The 23,542-nt window shown below is 43.2% G+C and overlaps 1 protein-coding gene across 1 annotated transcript in view; it reads right to left on the bottom strand.

The window, feature by feature from the left end:
- The window catches only part of HTRA3 (HtrA serine peptidase 3), a 241,653-nt gene that overhangs the window by 83,642 nt on the left and 134,469 nt on the right, over positions 1-23,542 (bottom strand). Inside the window, exons 3-4 of the mRNA XM_086964137.1 lie at positions 15,626-15,848; positions 9,781-9,975 (exon numbers count right to left, since the gene is read on the bottom strand). Coding sequence (XP_086820263.1) covers positions 9,781-9,975; positions 15,626-15,848 — 418 coding nt within the window. The remainder of the gene's footprint in view (positions 1-9,780; positions 9,976-15,625; positions 15,849-23,542) is intronic.

Genomic DNA, 23,542 nt, shown 5'->3' with positions numbered 1-23,542 from the left:
ACAATGCAACCCTGCTTGTGTGGGAAAGTAGAAGACACAAATGAGGATATTAGAAGAGAGTTGAAATGAGAGTTTTCAGTCTTATATTTTGGAAAGGTAAAGGCTGAGGAGCTGATTCACAAAGGCACATAACGGTAAATAAATGAGTACTCCTGTAGTACTCTTTTAAGTACTCTTACTTGGATTTGCGAATTGTCTCCAAAGCATATAAAATGCAAATAAAAAAGGAATGATCAGAAAATATTTATGTACAAATAGAAAGGACTGTGCACTCATTGACCTTGAAATTTTAGGGACTGGTTCACAAAGGCATGGAAAAGCAGATAGAAAGTACTCCCGTGGTACTACATGCCGTACTCCTAAATGCTTTAATGATTTGGCTCCTATGTTTCTGACCGAGGGGCATCAGTTAAGTTTCTAGACAGGAGTATTCAAGGGGCACACAAATGGCCACAGATAAAACTTTTGGGGCTACTGCTAACAAATGCATGTGAAGTGTCTGTACACGTGTAAATATATATATATTCATGTCATGGCAGTGTAAATAAATGTGGCCCAATAACATGTTATTTATTCAGAGCAACTGTACTAATAAACGCGCATTTACACATTCATTACTTCAGTGCTACAGTCAAGTTCATGTTTATTACTCCAGCAGAGAAAAATTACATGAGAAAAACACAGTCTGCTGACTCACATATTACAAATCCCCATCACTTTCCACAAGGCCTTTGACACAGGCTCCTAAATCAGATTTTAATTTACTGATCAAACTTAACCCTTTGCATTTAGGGTTTGGTTAAATAAGTTTGGCAAAAACAAATATACATTAGCATAAACCATATATGAAGATGTGCAGTGCATAATATACTATTCACTCCCCTTTTTGAGGGAGTGGAGGGGCATCACTGCTCGCCCCTCTCCACACTCTACAGTGGTAATGAGTAGCATATGAGACCCTATATATATTTTTTTATTTATATATATATATATATATATATATATATATATATTGTTTCTTTGTTTCTCTCTTTCACTTTTTTATTGAAATGTTTCAGTCATTTCTTATTCAATTTTGTTTCTCTGCTCATTGCCTCCTTCTGTAGGCATTGCTAAACAGGTCCAGTCCTGTTTGATTTTTCTTTTAAAGGTTTCTTTGCTTTGCCTTGTAGATGTAAAGATGGGGCAAGGGGGTGATTAGGACTAATGCAGCTGTGGAACCAGCCCCAGTCGACCTCTACCTTATTGACAGCACTGAGTGGTGTTAGTAAGGATGAGGGCTATCTGTTCATTTGAAGTTTAAAGACACAAGCTACCGTGGTTAGAACAAACAATATTGCATATCACATTATAACACTGCAGTTGTGAAAATATTCCCATAAATTCAAATTGCTACTGCCCTTCTAATCCAGATGGAGGTGGTAATGTGAATAGTGAGGCCCATAATCTCAATGCTACATTGCAGACACTAACAACAGCGCCATGCACTAGTGACAGGTGTGGGTGGGGTGCTTGTATATTCGCCAGGACCTTGTGCTGTGGTAATCCCCCGCATAAATCCCTTGAATAGGAACACTCTCGATCAGATTACAAAATTACTGAATTGTAAATTTTGTTCTTTATCATAAATATCCTGTAGTGTGATAATATTTCTCATTCTTTACTCCAGTACTTTCATGGATCTTTATAGGTATCTTGCTTTTTGTATCAACTAATTAAATTTTTAAAGTCTTACATATTTTTTTGCAAGGGATTTTATAAATTAGCATTTTTTTCTGCAGTTTCCTTTTTTGTACTCCGCATACTCACATGGACTTCCTTGGCACGTTGAATAACTCTACTTACCCAAGACTAGATTTTAGGCATGGAATTATAGGAAAATAGGACCAGATGTACAAAGTGCTGGTCTCGTTTTTGTGACCAGTAAAAACATTTTATAAACTGATTTCTGTACTAATGGGTTGCTTCATAAAAATAATATTTAGAGAGAGTCCTACTTCCGCCTATTTCATGAATACTAATGAGGTAGGTCACTAATTACAACTCACTCAAACTGTTGGCCATCAGAGTGACAGTGGCTCTCTAGGATCAGAAGCCCAACATGTCTGTGATCGTCTCAACGTAGAGTAAACTTTTTTTCTTATTTAAATTCAGCCCGTTCTTGGGCAGTGTTATAAAACAAAAGTACTCTTTTTTTTTCAAAGTTTGTTTGTGTCGCCTCATAGATATGACTGAAAGACTTGTGCCTCTGAGCCGTCACAAAAAGTGATGCTCCGGCGGTAAAATCCTCTCATAAATAAGCCCCTAAGCTTTTGATTCAGAGCTATTAGTGGGAAAGTGTGCCAATTAGAGAGGTGTGATGGCATTTTCAGCCGCTATTTACCAGGGGTGGCGGGGTGATGTGGAGGGTTCTAAAACAAAAAAAATGAAAAAAACACTTACCTTCAGGCCAGCCACCAGGCCGGGCCACCACCTCTGGGTCGGTTCGCTGCCACCGCCGCATCTCGCTCCTGGAAGTAGGAGCAGGATGCACCCAGGCTCCTGACTCCCCTAGCCAATCACAGCACCAGTCAAAGCGTCATTGCGCACCCTGGAGGGGCAAAACACTCCTCCCCTGCCCTGCTCTGGCAGTGCAGCCCCGCCTGCCAGAGGAAAGGAAAACTAAAATGATAATAACACTAGTTATTATCATTTTAGTTTTCTTTAACTACTGCTCACAAAGCAGTAGGGCAACGCTCCTCCGCCTTAGCAGAGGAGCCGCCACTGTGTGATGGAACATAGAGTTTACAATTGCAATTCAACTTTGCAAGGAACTCATTAACAAATCTTTTAAATGCACCAACGGAGTCTATGGGAAAAAATATATGAGGATATATACAGTATACAAAAAGCATTAAATGGTCTCGCAATGACAATTTAATGGGCGTGTCTGGCGGCTCTAAACCAAAATAACTTACCCAACAGCAAGAAAATTAATCGAAGAACACAAAAAAACATAAACCAATCTTGACCAAATATTACTATGTTGCTGCAGCAGACAACACTTTGCTAGGCACCATGTCGAGCAGGGGACATGGTGCACAAAGGTAAGTGCCACTGAAGTGGGAACTACATGTGCTCCCAGGGATACTTTTCCAGGGGCTATGACACCTGAGGGCCCTGTTTGGGGCCCCCAGATCCCTTTCAGACAACCTTTTCATGGCGGGAAAGGCTGCTGGAAAGAGATATTGTATCCCCAATGGCAGTGCCCGCCTCAACGCCACCACTAGTCCTGGATGCTCCTCCGCCTGCTGCATCATTGGGATCTATGACACCGGTGCAGGGGGCAGTGTTGCGTTCAACAGCTGTGGGTCTGACCACCAGTATCGTAATACGTAATACGGTGGTCAGACCGAAGGGCTGTCGGACCGCCACTGAAGAACTCTTGTTCTAAATGTAACCATGTAGAATATTGTGAGCCAGGTATTCATCTGCGGCTATTGTGAGGGTCACCTCCTTTAGGTACATGCTAAGGGTGAAAGGCACTTGAGCCCAACGAAATTGGCCTCCCTCCACAACCGTCTCATTCTTTGTATGTTTATTTATGAAAGAAGCTCTGTTCTCGTGTCAAGGGTAGGGCAAGCCCAACAGGAAATCTTAAATAGGGTCAGGTGCTCAATGGCAAAGATGACGGATGTATGATGGCACAACGCGGTACATAACACCGCAGTACCATCACAACGCAGCTTTTACAATGCAAGTCGTTACTATGACTTGCGCTGTAGGGTGCTGGACTTAGGAATAGTATGATTTACTATTCCAACTCCAGCCTACGTACAGTAGGGAAGGAGTTGGAATAGTAAATCACACTATTCCTTAGTCTAGAGCGCCCTCCAGCGCAAGTCGTGGTAACGACTTGCGTTCTAAAATCCGCGTTGTCAGGGTTCTGCGGTGTTATGACCGCGTTGTAATGCTTGTTTACCAAGATGACTATCACTTAGCCCTTTTTCCCCCTACATCTCTGGACATCGGAAGCCATCTAGAAGCTGCAGCCTTTAATAGCGGGCTCATGTGCAGGAGGTCATATCCTTAAGTAGATACGCAAGTTAAGTACTTGCTGTAAGGTCTGTATAGACTGGGGGGGGGGTCTCAAGCTCACCATCATTTTATACCTAGGTTTTAATCAGGCCAAAATAACATATACAGCACGTTACAAATGTTATTTGTAGTGGGGTGTATCCGCGCCAACCAGAAGAATCCCAGACTGATGTCCTGTAATGAATAACTCAATACATTTGATGATTTAGAAATCATCAGAGGAGGGCGTGTGGGATCTGTTTTCAAATGATAATGCAAGAGAAACCAAGCTTTCGCTAACTTAGGACATCTTTATTCTGCCATCCATTTTAGATGCGACACGGTAATATACCACATGATTATTATTGTTGCTATTATTTCACAGTAATAAAGATTTTAGGCTTTGCCATGAAAAGACTAAACGTTCTCAGCTACACTGAGCAAAATATACTTTTCCAAGGACAATTCAACTGTCTCAATCTGGACAACATACTATGTAAAGCATCATGTTGCATGTGCAGACTCTGGGAACACCTGAGTCTAGAGCAGTAGAAGGGTGACAGACTCTCCAAATGTATTCTGTAGTAAATGTTTCTTTTTGATTGCTTCTTATTGGTGAAAAGCCTGCGAACCATGCACTCATGTGGCGTATATATTAAATCCTTTGTTTAAACCCTAAATAAGAATGTGATTTCTCCTTGCAAAAGAGAAGATCCCTTCCCCATTCCTAGAAGGCAAATTTATGCTGGATTTCAAGTAGAACTTTGCTATATTCCCTATCATTTGTATACTCACTAGAACTAATTGATTGATGGCCCAGCTTATGCATTTCTGTAACTGATATTCTTTAAGTAAATTTTTAACTTTAGTCCTTGCCTGTCATTCTTTAAGCAGAAATGCTTCTAATCTAATATTCCAAGGTAAGATTTAAAAAATAGAGAGGCAGATCCAGTGGGGAGCACCAAAGTCTGATAGAGACTACACTGCTCCCCGTCCAAAAGTCGGCGCGGATAAGAGGGTAAATTAGATATAAGTTTAGCATCAACACTGTTAAGTGATTAGTAAATGTAACATTCTACACTTTAGATTATAATACATTTTGGCCAACAATCCCTTGGCTTTTTAAGAAACACAATACTTCATTTGTGTATTGAAGTATTTCAACTTTGGCCTTTCAAGTGTGGGATTTCTTTTATGAAGCTTTGTGTGCCTTTAGGATGGTATCATTTTTCTAAACAGGCAATATATTAACTGTGTTTGTGACTGTACATGTGTTTTATTTAATATATTAAGCATACTTATTTTTAAATCAAAGTTTATTGATTCAATACTAGAAGTCTGAACTCTGCTTATTTATTGTATATTATTGTATTTTATCAGAGTTTTTGAAAAGCACAACTAACTAACCTATGGTGGTCTCAAAGCTTGCTTACATTTTACAGGGAATAGCGAGTTGCAATCAAGTACATTTGGAAGAACCCAGTGGGGTGGAACTGGTCAATCACTTGCACGGATGGACAGTACCTGTAGATAAACAGTGTTGAATATTTCCTGAGTATGATGGCAATACCTTGAAGAACAGCAAGAGTTCTGGGTGATGATGATAAAGCCAGTCTTAGACATGTAATGTAATGTAAAGTCACATTTATATAGCGCTACTACCACTCCATGGAGCATTTGGTCCAGCAGAACTTAGCAATACAACTATAATAGGTGTTGAGATGAGGGTATCTTCATTTAAATGTCAGGGTAAAGAGGCTGGTCTGGAATTATCTTCTGCATTTGAAGAAGTAATTTGCTGTCTCAATTGTAGAGGTAGGTAAGTCCTCAGGGAGCCGACCTGGGTATACCACCATATCTCTTATAGCAAAATAGATGAGCTGACAATAAGCACTGGTTAGTGGACCTGAGATAAGTTTTGCAAGATAGTTTGAGAAGTAGCATTGGATTGCCTTGGCAACAAGAAAACGTTTTGGTAGGTTATTCTATCATGTACTGGGATCCGATGAAGGGATTTCAGTGCCAGCGAGATTTAATTGTGCCATTTCACAACAAACAGGGGAGCTTCATAGAATTTTGAGAGAGTTATAAAGAGAGGGTCAGTGTGCAGGTTGTTGCAATAATACAAGTGTGAAAAGACCCCAGTATGGATTAGTGCAATTTTCTTAGAGTAGTCCCTTTTATCAGGCAGAATGGTGGAATGCTGTTTTTGAGAAAGAATGTATTTTTGGGGCAGGGTAAATGCTAGGTAACTATTGGTGGTGTGGGACCCAATTCATCTGGCCAAGGTAGAAGGAGGGAGTGTGGATTACAGGACCCAGGAGCATGTTTACCGTTTTTCCTGTTTAGGCAGAGAAAATTATTCTGCATAAAGATGGACCTTTGAAAGGCATCTAGGTATGCTGAACAAGTTACCAAGCTTAGCTTCAAGTTTGAGAACTCTTTGTCATCTACTTACAAGTGATATCCAATATGCTAGGAATCTAACATGTCAGTCAGGGGGGCTATTTAAGCGTTCAATAGCGTTGATGACATTGTAGAGTACTGATGTACACTAGATTTCATGTCAGCAATCTTGAGGGGGAAGAGCCCCAATGCAGTTCTGCAGGAATAGCACAAGCCTGGTCATCACTATTCCACTGTTCCTGACCGATGTGGAAAGTCTTTTGAATTGCACCCAATGGTCAAATGCATCCAAGTCAGCCAAGGAATCTAATGGGGTTAATGCACGCCCTAAAGTAGACATGTTTCTGCAAATAGATGTATGTTATAATACTGTAGGTAAAGGTACATTTACTATTCTTAGCTCTACATCTACATACCTTGAAGACAAGGGCTATTTTTGGGAAAGTCTGGTGTTTTTTTGCAGTTGGTGTCAATGAACCAGATCTGAAAACAGCTGCTGGAATATTCTAAGGCATGTTTACACTTAGACATAACTGCTATGAAAGCAAGCTCTTTTCACTTTTTCACCAGCAAACAAAAAATAAGCACGCAATCAAATCTTCAAAGGAAATGTTTTAAAGGTTAAATTTAGTGTTTTTTTGTGTGCTTTCCACTTTGAACATGCATAGATTCTGGAAAAATATCACCATGAGAGTTAAACATGGCAGAGCTTATCTCCTGCAATGCGGCTGCTAACAGCCAGATGCTCCAAAAGTAACATGGTTGTGTCTTGTGTACGATGACTATTGTTTTCCTATACGCCATAGTTAATTTTCATGGTATTTGTATTCCTATTGTGTTCATCTTTCTTCTGAATTCTGTCTTAGTTTGAGAAGCGGCCTTTGTCTTCCCTAAAATATCCTGTGCACTCCATACTCAGAGAGTGATAGTCTTCATCCTTTACTCAGTAATTTTACTACTGCAATGGTAAACAAACAATACTGAGTAGTCTCAATATTAGAGAATGCCATTATAAAATATTTAAGAAAACACAGTTTATCACATGCTATTTACACTTATGAAGGATCATTGACCTAAGTCTGTAGAATGAAATCTCAATTTTCAGAACCTTGCTTATATTTCCTTTACTATCTTTGGGTTACAAGCCAATAAACGTTGACTTAAAAGATATGACTAGCCAGGAAGCAATGGAGGTTCAACCAGTGTTTGCCATTTGCAGTGGATTTCATCATGTAGGATGCTGGTCTAGAAGGACTCTGTTCAAACCGTTGTTGGCCTCCTTATGGGTCAAGTAACAACACCAACAATATAACTGACTACATCATCCATGGCAGCCACATGGTGACCAGGTGACCATTTTGGATCTGCACTGTCATAAAATGAACCCTGCCTTTTTAGCTGAGCTAGGTGTCCTGCAGTAGCAGGGGTAGCAGCCTGGTGCAGTCAGTACTTGTGTTGTTTCCTGCTCCCTTGCAGTTCTAAATGAATAAACATGTGGAAACCCTATATTCCTAGGAATCTGGATTATTTGAGGATATATAGAGAAATTTAAAATGGTTCCTTGGAATCATTTATGAGAAAGAATCTTTAGAAACCAATATTTATCACTAAATGTATAAACAAAGGTATTTTGACCCCAGGAAAATGACTTGAGCAGGATCCTCACCAGGGCTAAAGGTTTCCTCTGCCAGTCAGGTAAGTAACACGTCAGTACTATCCTTGCTCATTGGCCATTCATGGAATGGGATATAGTTCACACAAGATTGAGCTTCTGATTCAGCTCCAGCACCAAGTATCTGATTTTTTTCAACTTCCTTAGTAACTACTTGCACAATTTGAGTTTCTTTCTCAGTATTTTATTTCACTTTTGTGCAGTTAATTGCTCACTAATGTGTCATATCTCTAAGCACATTTTTGCAACTGAATAAAATGATATGAAATTATTTACATAGTTTGGTGTGGTTTATTGTCATATTGATACTGATCATTTCTATAATTTAGATGTCTGGAAGTGCAAGTCTTTTTACCTTTTACCAAAATTCCGAAGGCAAGGGTAACGGCAAGGGTAACATAAAAAAAAGGATATCAAATGAGTGAACAGTACTGCCGAGCTTCAAAGGGGGCGGTGGAGTTTCCTGCCATTGACTTTTACTTCATATTTTTAAAAACACAAGGGAACCCGAAAGGTAGATAAGGACCTTGGGTAACAGTTTAGTATCAGAACAATGGTCCTTAAAAATAACAGTATGGTCATCAGGATAAATATAGACTCCAATCAGTGCTGTATTAAGAGTGTCCAGCCAGACAGTCAATTTAATTATTCAAAAACGTCGAAACACATCAATATTGTGGGACATAATCCTGCATCCTACATAAACAAATACCAAGTACACTCTAGGACAGGAACATATTAGGCAAGAAAGGGTAGCTTGTGGAATATTGAACACAATGTCATTGTTTTGATTTCTTACACTCGTGAACTTTCACATCTAATCTGATTTAGATTCATAGATTTTTTGTCAATATCACCCGCACCCTCAATTTTATCTGTCAATTTTAGATTTTGAATGGTACAATAAGATCACTGGTTTCAAAACCATTAGAGAAAATTGGCATGCACTAGCGTAACATGTATGTTCTGAGTATGATAATACAAATGCAGACTAGTCTGCACCAGATCCACCCATACAATACATGTTTCATATACCCTTGTTATCCTGGTTCATATACCCTGGTGCCCCTTCGGCACTGCCAAGCATATTAATTGTTTCCTCACCACCACACTTTTCATGGCAGTGAGCCCGCCATGAAAGTGTGGTGGTGTGGAAACAAAGGGGCCCTTCAGGGCCTCCTGTTGCCTCAGGGCCCCGGGGTGCATGCAGGGGGGCACATATTGTGTCCCCCGTATGCCTGCACCCCAGTTCCTGCAGGAACTGCCTTTGACGTTCCCATTGTGGTGCCTTTTTCATAAGCACCGCAGTGGGACCTTTCAAGAAACCGCCCGCCAGATACAAAAACATCGTAATCTGGCTGGCTGTCTATTTTGGCGGTGTGGAAGCAGGATGGCATCATGGCAGCCCTGCTCCCACACCGCCAAAGTCAAAAGAAAGCCCATATGTTGTCCAAAATGGTTTCCCTCTACTTTCTAAAACAACATTGGTATAAAAAGATTTTTCTGCAAGACTGGTGCTAGACGATGGCTTGTTTTTGCTTACAGAGCATGTCACACCTGTAGCTAGTCATCTATCACTAGTACATTTAGGGCTTTCATTGCGTCAATTGAATACATTTATTTCCACATCCGCACGTCATACTTACATTGATAATAGCATCCGTTTGAATGTAGTCCATATCAGAGTCTCTCAAGCCAAGTTCTTTCCCATCCCTCTGTGCTGTGCTGACAATGCCAGTCGTCACAGTGTTCTGCAAGGCAAAGGGGCTTCCAATGGCCACAACAAACTCTCCAGGTCGTAGATCAGCCGAGTGACCAAGCAACAAAACAGGCAACTTTTTCTGGAAGCAATGATTACAGTCAATTAGATATCATTTTTGAAATAGGCGTAGCTAAAACATAGGTGCAACACACCGCACAGTTCTGAAAAATAACACACTGAAATGCTTCTACAGGCCATTACATAGTGACAGCACAAAAAGGTGAATTCCAAGTCTGTGTGTGCTGCTAAGGAGGCCAGACAACACACTCTCTAGAGATAATGTAGTCTTTAATTTTCTGATATCAAATTTGAGGTTTTTGTATCTCGTTTTCTAGAATTCTAATACAGTTTGCATGTAAGCATTCAGTTAGACAACAGCCTTAGTGAAGTTTACAATGATGGCACAATTCTCATCATATTTTGTGGTGTTCAGTACAGGGTTTCCCAACCCAGCTATTTTTGGTGGGTCTGGAAAGAGGGAGCAATACATAAAGATGCCTTTAAATTCTGATTTTAACTTGTCATATTTGTCGGTGCTTCAAAGACAAAGGTCCAATGTCAGGCTCTGTCTTCTGATACATTGCTGCAGGATCGGTGTTCACATTTCTTTCTCTGACGGCAAAGTGAGAGGAGTTTTTAAAGTGAATTATGTGGCAATTTTGCTGGACTACAGGGAATTTGAATCGAAAGGCTTTGGGATGTGGTATTTTGCAACACACAACACAATATAAACACCTGTAAATTAACTGTATTCAGTTTGTATACAGTTAAAAAAGAAGCACTTTTTTTGTAATTCTGAAGTATGCTGGAAACAGAGATTTTATTAGGATCAAAACAAATCAAGACACTTTACTTGGTATTGCACAAATAATAAATATTCACAGAAACCTGACCTCCACTTATTATCATTTGTGTACTGCATAGTTCTATCAGTAAAACTGTATGTCTGTTGAAACTTAGTGGCCATTGCAATGGAAAATCTGCTGTCTGTAAATGACAAGTGTGCTGCCACACAGCTTTAGTTTCATTCAAAAATCGCCCCTCCTGATGTCCATTAAATGTAGGTGAGCTGGGAAGGTTTGTCATTCTAAAAAGTGTGTCATGGTCTTAAAACGTTTGGGCACTACTGGTTTAGAATATATTAAATGTCATGCAACAGATTCACCCTCTTAAAATCCTTCAATAACAAATACTCTGTGTATACATTCTAAAAGTTAACAGTAGAATGAATCCTCGAAAGAGACTGCCATCTAACTGGAACATTTATCATCATACACTCTGTAGTTATAGTTAGGGTTACTAGAGATTGGAATTCCATGGACATTTGCCCCTTAATAACTGTGCGCCCTTTTGACGAATCTCCATGAAACTGTGGCAGTAGTTTTGCAGTATTTTCGCAATACTACCACAGTTCATGCTGATAACAAGGCATTATATAATTGGCTAATGACTGCCTTTGCAGCAGTTAAAGGCAGCCATGTTGTTTTTGTGCAATTTGGCTGTGTTCTGGGTTAGTGTTGTTGAGAAAAACAAGGGAACCGAATATGCAATTGGTCAGGGACCTTGGGTACGTTACTATTTCTAAACACAATGGTCCCTAGACAGTCTGGTATAGTACAAATCAATATAGACTCAATCATTGCTATATTTTCTGTCCAGCCAGACAGGTTTTTAACATGCAATAAATGTATAACATAAAGTAAGGGAAGAAATCCAAGTGGGACACAGCCTGCGTCCTACTGACATAAACAAACAAACAACAGTAAGGGAAGGGTTCAGGCAAAGGAAACGTGTCTGCCCATAAGTTTAAATATAAAACAGACAGAATAACGTGGGGACACCATTCCATACTTAACATGGCAGTATAGTAGATGCATATGGTGTACATTTTGTCGACGGCGTTTCGATCCCTTAAATAAATAGTGGGATCATCTTCAGGACATTAAAATGACATGCTGTATACATAAAGCGAAGTATGGGGCTAGTAGTTGTGAGAGGCTAGTGGGGCTCCTGCTGGAGGAAAGTATCCACAAGATAGCCGAAACCGGAGTACCGAAGGTCCAAAACGGTTGGAGCGAATAAGTAGGTTGGAGGTTTGTGGGCCTGACAAGTGCCGAAGAAGGTCAAGTACATTGACTGCCGGGACCGCTCAAAGATAATTAGATGCCTTAATATGGAAATTAATATGGATCAAGACGGAGCCAAGGTTGCAATCTACGTGATTACGATGTCCGAGGGAATCTCGGCTCCTGGCTTCGAAACGCGGTCCAGGCGAAGAGCAGGCCGAGTGAATACCTGGTGCTGTCTGTGGTTGTGCACAGGTGCGTGGCGAACGGCAGTGTGCAAGTAAGCTCAGAGCGGTCATGTGACCTGACTCTGACTCACTCAGTCTCACACACAGTAACACTCTGCTATGCTCAGTCATTCTCCCTCACCCTCATTCATTCTCACTTGTACTCTCTCTTCCTAATACTCATTAACACTCACTTTGATCCACTTCTTCACTGACAGAGTGGCTCACACAAGCAGACACACAGACATGCAGGGGCGTAACACAGATCCCTGCATCCCTTACAGTGCCTGGTGGCCCCCAATGCTTCACAGATCCAAATTCTTTAGAGGGCCCCCATTCAGCACAAGACCCATGAATATCTATGAGATATGAGAGACTCAGGGGACGATCTTCACATTCTGCAGGGAAACGCATCATTTTGTCTTATGCCAGTTCTGCTCACACACACGCTGTCACAGACCCACACATTCATTCATACGCCCACAGCTTTTAAAAGTGTTTTTACATACCTGGCTGGCTGTGAAGGTCCCATTTGCATTCCTGCTGCTTCTTTCTGCTTCCAGCCAGGCCCAGTTTTAGAGGATGGGCCGGGTGGGCCAGGCCCACCCAAACATGAACCTTGGCCCTCGCAGTGAGGTCAGGCTGACCCCTTCAGCTGTTTATCAGATCTGGCTGTGGCACAGAGTTTGAACAGAGCAGGTAAGAGAATGTGTGGCTATTGCTCCGTTATTTAAAAATCTGCGAAGGCCCAGCTTTATATACTTTGTGTATGCTTCGAGGATGTGTGTATATTAGTTAATATTCTAAAAGTCTGTGAGGGCTCAGCTAAACACATACTTTGTGTATGCTGTGTATATTTAATTTATATCGTTGTATCGTTATCATGACGGATGCAAGACACAACTACTAAAAAGCAAAATTTTGTCTGTTCATAATTTTTAAATGCAGATAAACTGTATGTTATGTGGATAGCTCAATGGGTTACTTGCAGTACAGAAGTTACAATCCCTCTCTCTAATGTTGCTATAAAGAGTTTGTTTTGGCAGATATTCATTTTAATCAGTAAAGCCAACCCCACAAATACTGGGGTATGCTTTCAATTCTGCGTTTATGCTTCTCCAGACCAAACCCTCCTTAAACATATTGCCTACCATTATGGATGACATGTGATTCCTACACCTTGTAATCCTCATTGGCTTATGTGACTTTCCCTATAGGCTGATTTACATACTTGTATGATTCATTGTCTCTGCATAATGTGTGCATGATGTTAAGTACTATGACACCCTACACTATAGTAGCGTTATACAACAAATGAAATCGAATATGAGAGAGGGGCTACAGAGAGATGAATGATACTGGTGGAGGGTGGCAATTAGGGAATCCGAAGAGGAGGTCATCAGGGGGAGAGGCTATGGAGCGATGAGGGGCACTGTTAGAGGGTGGCAGTGAGGGAATCCAAGGAGGAGGCCAGGAGGGGGCTGGGCTATAGAGCGATGAGGGGCACTGGTGGAGGGTGGCAATGAGAGAATCCAAGGAGGCAGTCATGTGGGGCTGGGCTATGGAGCGATGAGGGGCACTGGTGGAGGGTGGCAAAGAGGGAATCCAAGGTGGGGGTCATAGGGGGCTGGGCTATGGAGCGATGAGGGGCACTGGTGGAGGGTGGCAAAGAGGAAATCCAAGGTGGGGGTCATAGGGGGCTGGGCTATGGAGCGATGAGGGGCACTGGTGGAGGGTGGCAATGAGGGAATCCAATGAGGAGTTCATGGGGGGGCTGGGCTATGGAGCAATGAGGGGCACTGGTGGAGGGTGTCAATCAGAGAATCCAAGGAGGAGGTCATGGGGAGGTGGGCCTTTGGAGAGATGAGGGGCGCAGTTGGAAGGTGGTAGTGAGGGAATTTGAGGATGAGGTCATGAGGGAGAGGGGCTTTGGAGAGATGAAGGGCACTGTTGGAGGGTGGCAGTGAGGGAATCCAAGGAGGAGGTCATGGGGGGAGGGTGGGAGATACAGAGAGATGAGGGGCACTGGTGGACGGTGGTAGTGAGGGAGTCTGAGGAGGAGGTAATGAGGGGGAGGAGCTACAAAGAGATGGAGTGCACTGTTGGAGGGTTGTAGTAAAGGAATCTACAGAGAAAGAGGTCAATGGTGGGGCACCAATAAATAACTCTCCACATGTTCTGTATACACACAGAAGCAATCCTTGAATCATAGTGACAGTAGGCAAGTAGATATGATGTAATCTATGGCTTGTAGGCTACCATCAGAAGATACAAATTGGGACGGTAGTGGCCCACCCAAATGTACCCTTGGCCCACCCAAATAAAAATTCCTGGAGCCAGGCCTGCTTCCAGCACTGGAGCTTGAAACTTAAACCTCGAACCTGCGTAGTTGCAGATTCAAAGTTTCAGTCTCTGCCCTTTCAACTACCCTTTCCCCCTTTCCTAACTCTGTGATAAGTAGGACAAGGGTGGAGTGACAGTCAGACTGGTGTCTACCCATAGGCACTGCAGAGCTTAAGCTTTTAGCGCCCATAGCTGCCTTTAGCTGTGACACTTTAGCACGCCACAGATGGGGGAGGCACTGAAGCGTGCGAGGGCCCTGGGGCCAGTGCTGGAGTTTCTGCAGACCAGTGTCATCTCTCTGGTGGCCATTGCAGGCGCTTTAACGCACCTGCACCAGCCTTCAGATAGCCTCACTAGCTGCCTCAGGCTGTTTGTTGCTGGACACCATTGTTTATTCCACCAAAAGGGAATAATAGAGTGTATTTACTCTTGGAATAGTAAAGATTTGCCAAAAAAGAAAGAGGGCGTAGCCCAGGATCAATGAACAGAGAGCCACCACTGGTGTGTCTAGCATAACATTCCTTGGGGATTGCAAATTCATTTGCTGCATTGAGAAATGTGATCTATAACTTAGTCGCACGACCGTTCAGAAGAATAGATATAAAGGGCAGTAGTTCATGACACCTCCATTCATGATCACTTCCAATAATGTTACTTCCCATTCACTGTACTGAGAGGTGAAAGTGAAATGGGTTGAGCCTAGACCCAACCGATGTCTACTGCACTTACATCTCCCACTGTGTGGCCACTTTTAGTAATGTCACTTTCTAAGGCTCTAAATTATGGATTCGGGGTCAGTGGGGGTTGTTAGCTAAGACCCCCAAGGCATATGGTTGGTGGAATTAATAACCTACAGCAAGCCATGTATGGCAACTTCCAGTGATGCCAATTCCAAGGACATGCTTACGATGTGGGTCATGGGAGGAGCACAACCCACATGACAAGTGGCTGATCCAATTACTACATCACTTTCTTTTGTCACTCACAATAATATAGATTTCTGTTAATTTCTTTTCGGGACTGCAGAGATTTAACATTAGGAATGAAAGAAAAAAATGTATTTAATCGAAGTAGGTAAACATGAATGACTTACTTTAGGATGGATCTTTATTGTTGCAATGTCGGATTTCTTGTCAATATCTTTGATTGTTGCTTCATAAGTATCCCCATTTTGAAGCTGCACTTTCAGCTGCTGTCGGCCAGACACCGCACTGTTGCTGGACACCACGTGAGCATTGGTCACAATCAAACCCAAGTCCGACATGATGAACCCGGATCCACTGGACAAGGGGACGTTTCGCCCGAACAGAGGATGCCTGCATGAAAAAAAAGCGAATGCTCAGTCACTCTAACAAATCTAAACAAGCATTTTAGGAAATGTTAAACCAATCAATGATGACAAATGAACCTGACAAAACTATGCTTGCAGTTGTAAATTACTAAACAATACATATTCTAAACTGCTGATAATTTTTCGTCTTGGGTTGTTTATACATGCGTGTCCATTTACACTTTTGAACTTTCTGCTTACACTGGCAAGGCCACGTTTTGGCAGAAGAGCCAGACTAAACGTTCTCGAGGGTAAATTCTGGATTAGGATTTAAGCCCTTGTGGGGTCTCAGAAATGTAGCATCGTGCTGGTCAGTGAAAACCAATCCTCACATAAAAAACTGAGATTTTTAGAATGATTCGTTTTTGCCAAATATTTCCCCTGAAGCTCCTCCAACTCTCTTAGGGTTGTATTACTTGGAAGGGGGCATCCCCCACATTTATGACGGAGTATTGTGACTCGCGCCCCCAAACTGTAAATAGGGCCCTTAATGATAAGAATGGACCTTGACCAGTTCTTTTTATACTTGCGGTTAGCAACAGCTGCTAGTTTTACCCATTTCAATGGTATTCATTTTATCAACATCTGAAAGATTTAAATTCATTGTATTGGACTGGCAGATATTCAAACTCGGACCAGCAGTGCACACTTAACCCACTGAGCAACCTCGTTGCATAACAAATACCAATGTGAGGGCCTAACATTCTGAAATAGCGCTGATGTGGTATGTAACTATCATAGTGGCTGCATATCAGTTACAGCCTGGGATGTCCCTATTCCCTCACGTCTCACTTGCCTCTTTTCTCCCCAATCGGTAAACGCTTACTCGGTAAGAGTGATGTTGCCTCTGACTGGGTTTTCACTTTATAAATAGCACAGGAATGCACAAATACCCAATTCACTGGTGGTACTTTTAAACTCGACTTGGAAAGATTAAAGGCTAGGACAGTCCCGCAGGTTTTACTTCTGGGACCAAAACTAAAAAGCATTCTGGTATGAGTCAAATGATTCTGAGCTCAATAAATAACATTAAATCCTAGAGCAAGAAAGTTACTAATAGAAAATGAAATTGGAGGAATTTAGGAGCGCAAACACCTTCTTAGAGAGAGGGTGTGACATGCTGAAGAAGAGACCATTAGTAGGGAAGACTCTAAAAGTAAAGGCAAGAGATTGGACCAGCCGGAGAGGCCCATTCGTTACTTACTGTGCCCTGAATTTATGATGGCTCAAACCTTGAAATCATCTCTATGAAGCCATGCAAAGTCACATTGCGTGGCTCCGAATGGCAGTCGCGGCTGGCATGACTCGCAGGTGGGGGTCACGCGGGGAAGGGGTCACGCGAGGGGGGTAATTTAATTTAAAAAAACCTTACCTTCGCCTCCGGTCACGGAATCCCGCATCACGTCTCCTGCTCAGTGCTCACAGGAAGCAGAAGCAGACAGCCTCCCTCTCCTCCCCTAAGCCAATCACAACCCGGCAATGGCAGCGCTGTGATTGGCTAGGACGCTGTCCTTACAGGCGTCTATGGGGAGGCCATTTTCTTCATGCAGGCAGCGCAGCAGCCTGCAAGGAGAAAACGGATTGTGCTATGACTGATTTGGCCGGCCTTGGGGCCGGACAAACAGTCAGCACCCATAACATTGGGCTAGCCACTCCTCCCCAATCTGCCCACCCCCAACCAGGCATACCCTCTTCTGCTTTCTCGCAGTGCGAGAAGCAGACACATAAAATGGTAATTATACCATTTTACGTTTCTGCTTCTCGCACTGCGAGAAAGAAGTGGGGCGACGCTCCAATGCCCACGTGGGGGAGCCTTCCCTGCCGAATGGCCTTATAGATATGGAGTAAGGTAAGGCAGCGTATATCGCTGGGTTGCCTTCCTCTGCGCTCAGGAGGCGTTCCATGGACATTGCAGTGGGTGTTCCCACGCAACACCCATGGATTTTGAAGCTTCTCCAGATATACAAAACCATGTAAACCTGGGGATGAACCAAAACTTTATGCCTCCTAAGGTGAGGTGTATTGAAGAGAAATAACTTTATTTCTCCTTGTTTATTCCTCATTCCATGTGTGCTGTATTCTGCAGCACACATGGAAAGAGGAAAACACCTCTCAGAATTGTTTTTGTGTAGAAAGCTGCCCCTTCCCACACGAAAACAACCCTTCTGACGACAAACCTACCCTTAAACCATGGTGCAAGGGTGCCTGCATTGACACGAGGCTGCCAAAAGGGCCACAGTGCTGGGGGAAAGGACAGGAATGCACCATACTGGATAAAATCAGTTCATTTCTGCCATTTCACTTGACCTAGGGCAACGGAGCAAGGTGACTTGCTGCAGTGCCCTACCTCAAAACCCCATAAATGATGCCCTTAGAGGCGTGGAGATGTCTGGGAGGAGCTTGTGAATCAGTGTCTTGTCACGACATTGGCAGCACCAACACTGCCGGCAAGAAGCAGAGTCCTCTGCCAACAGGCCAGGTTCAGGTTGGATTCCACAGCAGGTATGATAGGGCTGTTGGGTATGGGAGAGGAAAATTGGACATAAAAGACTGACAGCGGGAAACCACAGCAGCACCATAATAGCTAAAGCATTTTCACCGAAATGTGGAAGGGCAGAGCCTCTTTTTAAGGGATCGGTCCCCAGTACCTTTGTAAGGAGTAGAATCAATCTGGGAAGAATGGCAGAGGGCAGTACACTAGGTTTTCGCACTCAGGGGCGGGCTCAAAGGAGAGGGATATTGCACTTAATAGAAATATTATTAGGGGATGGAGCTAACTGTCCCCAGCGGACCACTGCAGTGAGAGTTGATCCTGATGGACACTCACTTTCTTCCCAAGCAAGTGGCAGTTCTCCTAAAAAGGCTTAATGAGGACTATGGATCATGAAAGGAAGACAAAAAAAAGGGAACCATTGGGGCTTGAGTTTACTTTTGAGCATGATGGATGCTCTCTTTTTTCTTTCAGCTCCAATACGAGCATCCACCTTGATGGTTTGCCACGGAAGAACCCCTGAAATCTCCCAGCTGTGTATGGATGAAGGCTTTCCATAGCTGGGGTGACTGCCTTTGGTGATTAGGCAAACTGGATTAGGCAATGGCCTAGACAAAGGCCAGGCAGGCATCAGCCACTGCCAGTGGCGTAGCAAAGGGGGGCGGGCGATACGCCCCAGGCGGAATGTGTTTTGGAGGCGGTGGCCTCCACCCCTACTGCTCTTTCATGTGGCCACAGCGGGAGGCACCGCAAAAACCGCCAGTCCTCCGCACCTCCCCTCTTTCACGCAGCCGCCGTGGGCGGCAAAAGCAGTGACCACCACGGGTGGCACTCAGGGGCGTAACACAGGCCCCTGCAGCACCCGTGGTGCGGGGGGACCTCACCCTCCAGGGGGCCCGTCAGTACCGCACTTCTGCTGGGGAGCTCTAGATTGAGTCCGGAGGGGGCCCCTTCACGTACCCTGCAGGGGGGCCCCCTCACAGTTCGTTACTGCACTGGCGGCACTAGTGCTAGCTATGCCACTGTCCACTGTGCAAAGTTGAAAGCCGTACATGACAGGCAATATCTGGCCCCTACCCACAGCTCAAAATGGGTACATGGAAGGTGAATCAAGCATACTGTGTTCATGGTGCGCATCATGTGTTGTATGATGAATTTCAGGACTTTTCATTTTTTGTATTCGCTCAACCGTAACTGACTTTAACTTGTGTTATTTTCAGTGAATATATATCCTTATTTAGCCTACGAGTGACAAGAAGAACTAATTACATCTGTGCAGTGATAGTTGTGTAGCAATAAATACAATCAGCCCTGCACAAATCTCTTTTGAAAAAATGAGAGGGTGGACACTCATCTCTGTTACTGACCCTTTACTTACACCCTCCTACACGCTTCTGCCATCTGCTCCATAGAAATAACCCTCACTCACATCTCCAACTTGATTACGACAGCACATCACAACTGACTTTCACCCTTTTTCATTCATCTAGACTGCTGGGCTTTATTTGACACTATCAACCACTAGGTCCTCCTCAATAAACTCAACACTGCTGGTAATGCAGGGACTACTCTGGAGTGGTTCACTTCCTTCATCTACAAATGTTCTTTTCCAGTCTCCTGGTGCTCTGACCAGTCCATGTCTACCATCTCTGTAGTGGAGTCCCTCAAGACTTCCATTGTTGCCCCCTACTATTTTTGCCCTATACCATTTCTCCACACATGACCACCTTCACACATGACCACCTCCTTTCAACAGCAAACTAACTTGCTCCAATCTACTAAACCCATTTTGCAAATCAGAAAAGCATTTCTAAATAGCAAAATGAGTTTACCAACTCGTTCAGAATCATATTTAGGAAGGGGAGTAAAAGGAGCATTGCCTCCTAATTGAGTTTGACAATTAGATGCATCAATGGTTTGTTACTGTAATTAGTCATGCAAACTATTGATAAGTTACTGATTCAACGGTAGTAACCCATTGGCAAAGGAGAAGCTGGCCTTGTTAACCAATTCCTGCTTTGGGTGTCATACAGGCGACTTGTGCAGGAGCAGGCAGTGGCCCAGCAGGCAACTGGCTGCTCCCATCATGTGGTCCCAAGTGGGAAATATAGGGGCTGATTAGGATGGCGGACGGATGCATGACCGCTGGGCTGGAGGCGGCGGAAAATGCACCTCACCGTCCGCCAGCAGCGGGCCTTCCATCCGCCATATTAGGAAGGGGAACTGGGCACATTTACCGTCCACCGCGTAAAAACGTGAACCGCCGCGGGAAAACAGCAGACACCACGGCGGACGGAGCCAATCCAGGCTCCCCGCCGTGCGGAATGACGTCCCGACCGTCCGCAATATTACAATGTCGCAAACAAACCAGAACACCGCAGCGGAAACACCTCCATATTAAAGACATCAGAAGCACCACAACGGAGACGGAAAGCATTACCACGAGACCCACCGTACAGACCCGATCGCCATGGACCCAGCTCTAGTGGATGTGGACCCTTGCCTGTCAGGTTTTCCAACATGGGGGTGTGTTTTTGATGTGGGTTATTGGGTGAGGGGTGTTTTCATGGTAGGTTTGGGTCCTGATTTGCTGGATTGCATGGTACCTTGCGGCCGCCATTTATTTAGCAGTCTGACCGCTGCTGTGGATTAGCTTTGGCCCTTCCGCTGATACTTACATTTGTCGATGTTATTTTCCGCTACGGAGCGTGATTCTTTACGTTGCTCTGGCGGTGTTATCCTAATCGTGCGGCCGGTCACTCCGCTGCACTGTCGGCGGTTGGGCCTGTTACTGCGGCCACTCCATCCGTGGCCGCTGGTTTTTCTATGGTTCCTTCTGCGGTCGGCGGTCTTTGGAGACATCCGTCCGCCGCGGTCGGGTTTTTCTGGAGGGTAATCCTAATAGCACCGCCGGTTTCCCCACGGTGCGGTCGGACGGTCATTTCTCGCGAGACTGGCGGTCCGGACGTTTTCCGTCTGCCATCCTAATTGGCCCCATAGTTTTTAAAGATGCACAGTTGCTTTAAAGGGCAAGGGTTGCTTTAAAAAAACATTGGTAAAGCTTAAGTGACTGGCATTGGCTGCCAGCCTTTTGGCTTTGCTAACACATTTTTTTTGTTTTGTTCTATTTTTCCAAAACGTTATTGTTGGGGAAGGTGCTGGACCCTCATCAATCTAAAAGAACTGACTGAAATGAAAAATAATTTTGGTTTCACTCTTAAAAAAGCACACATTGCCACAGTAGTCCGCTGGCACTGAAAGGAACTATTTTGTGCTCCTTGTGAAAGAGAAGAATGCCTTAACTCTTAGTGAAGTTAACCAATGGCTGAAGTGGGCTGCCCCATGCTGTATGCTATGATGGGAATAACAACAAGCATTTGCAATGCAATAGGTCTCGCATTTGCAAACGTTTGAGCTATTGGCATTGTAAATTTCAAACCTTTTATCTATGTGATGGTTTGGAAAATGTACGCTTCTTTGAGCTACTGACATTGCAAATAACAATGCCTTTTATTTTTGTTTTCGTTTTTAAAACATAAATAAAAGGCTCTGTCATTTACAATGGCAATAGCTTAAACTCGTGTGCGAGACCTATTGCATTGCAAATGCTTGTTGATAGCCTATCAGTACCAACTCTGCTAATTGTTTTTTTAAAAAGCTGAAGACAGAAATCTTCAAAGAGCACTTCCGCTGACGTGACAGTGCACACATTTGACCTTCTCCCAATTATTGTATTCCCAGGGGGGCATGCCCTCGTTCCCTGTTCTGTTGCTCTTGAGCTACGTTTGCGCTATAGAACTCCCAGCACATAAACACATACATCCAAGAAGCAAAACGAACAGTTTTATTTGTCTCATTTTGCATCACTAGCAATCAGTAGCAAAAAGCATTGTAACATTTTAACTTTGTTTGATGACACTGTATTATTTATTTGCCAGTATACTCATATGGCAAAATTATTTTTGGGCCTCCGCCGCCTCTTCAGAAAACCCAATCTGGTGTGCGATGGCTGACGGAAAGTTTGTGAGGCGGGTGAGAAAGTCTGTGTGAAGGTTATGGGTGTATGTGGGAAAGGTCTACTTGTGAAGAATCTGTGGCCTGTGCATATGAGTGCTGTGCTTTTTATATGTGAGGGATGTAGTGTCTAAAGGTTGTGAGAGATTTCATGTAGGATGTGTGTGGTTGGTGATATGTGGAAAAGATGTATGTGTGAAATGTGTCACTCTTATGTGACATGGGTCTGTATGTGTGTGAGAGGCATGTGGGTCTAGGTGGAATGTGGAGGTGTGTGTATGTGTGTATAGTGTTGGACTATGTGTGCAAATGTTTTTGAGGTGCGGACAAGCTGTGAATGTTTGGGTATCTGCCTGTGATTTTGGTAGACAAAAAGAGGGGACAATAGGGCTTGCGAAAAGCCTCTATGACCAAGTTTACTATACAAATAATTTTAGTAAAATGAAAAGGTATTGCCGATGCCAGACTTAAAAAGATTCTGGTTTAAGCATGCATGAACCGATTATTCTCTTCTGTCCAAAAGATTTGACATTAATCAATGTAACAAACAGCAACATTCACAAATCAAACCTAAAAGGCATACGAAAAATAATTAAGAGCAACACCACACATTCACTGCAAAAAAAGAAATACTGAGCACTGGAAACGAATTAGACACAATGAATACAGTGGGATAATTTTGAAATGGTTTCAATGGCAATCTAACATACATTTTCTGCTATACCCCCACACTTCAGCTTGTTCCTGTCTAGACGAAATATGCAAGAGCTTCAATGAAGGTGAGGCTGTACCAGCAGTAATCATACAATAATAATCTGAAGCCAAATTTATGGGACTAGGCGTTGAAGCTGCGAAACACTCAGACACAATGTAAGACGTCAACATAAATTCACCCCCTATAATGAAGACAGCGTTAATCGTAACTAGTATTATTACTGATGTTATTACTCAGGGTCCTTCTAGTAGTTGATGTGCTCAGCATACTAATGCTGGTATTAGCATTAGTTTTAAAACTACCTCTGAGGTTACTGACATTGTTTTCACTATTATGGATAGCAATGGTTGGGTTTTTGGTTTTACAACTGCAAATAAGTATTATTCATCCAAAGAAAGTACAGATAGATTCACAGGTTCCAACATTCTGGCCTGACACCACACATTATTTTCAGAGTGTA

The sequence above is a fragment of the Lissotriton vulgaris genome, chromosome 3_2 (genome assembly GCF_964263255.1).
Source record: "Lissotriton vulgaris chromosome 3_2, aLisVul1.2, whole genome shotgun sequence".
Taxonomy (NCBI): Eukaryota; Metazoa; Chordata; class Amphibia; order Caudata; family Salamandridae; genus Lissotriton; species Lissotriton vulgaris.
Note: the sequence above shows the minus strand (reverse complement) of the source record. Positions and strands in the feature narration are given on the sequence as shown.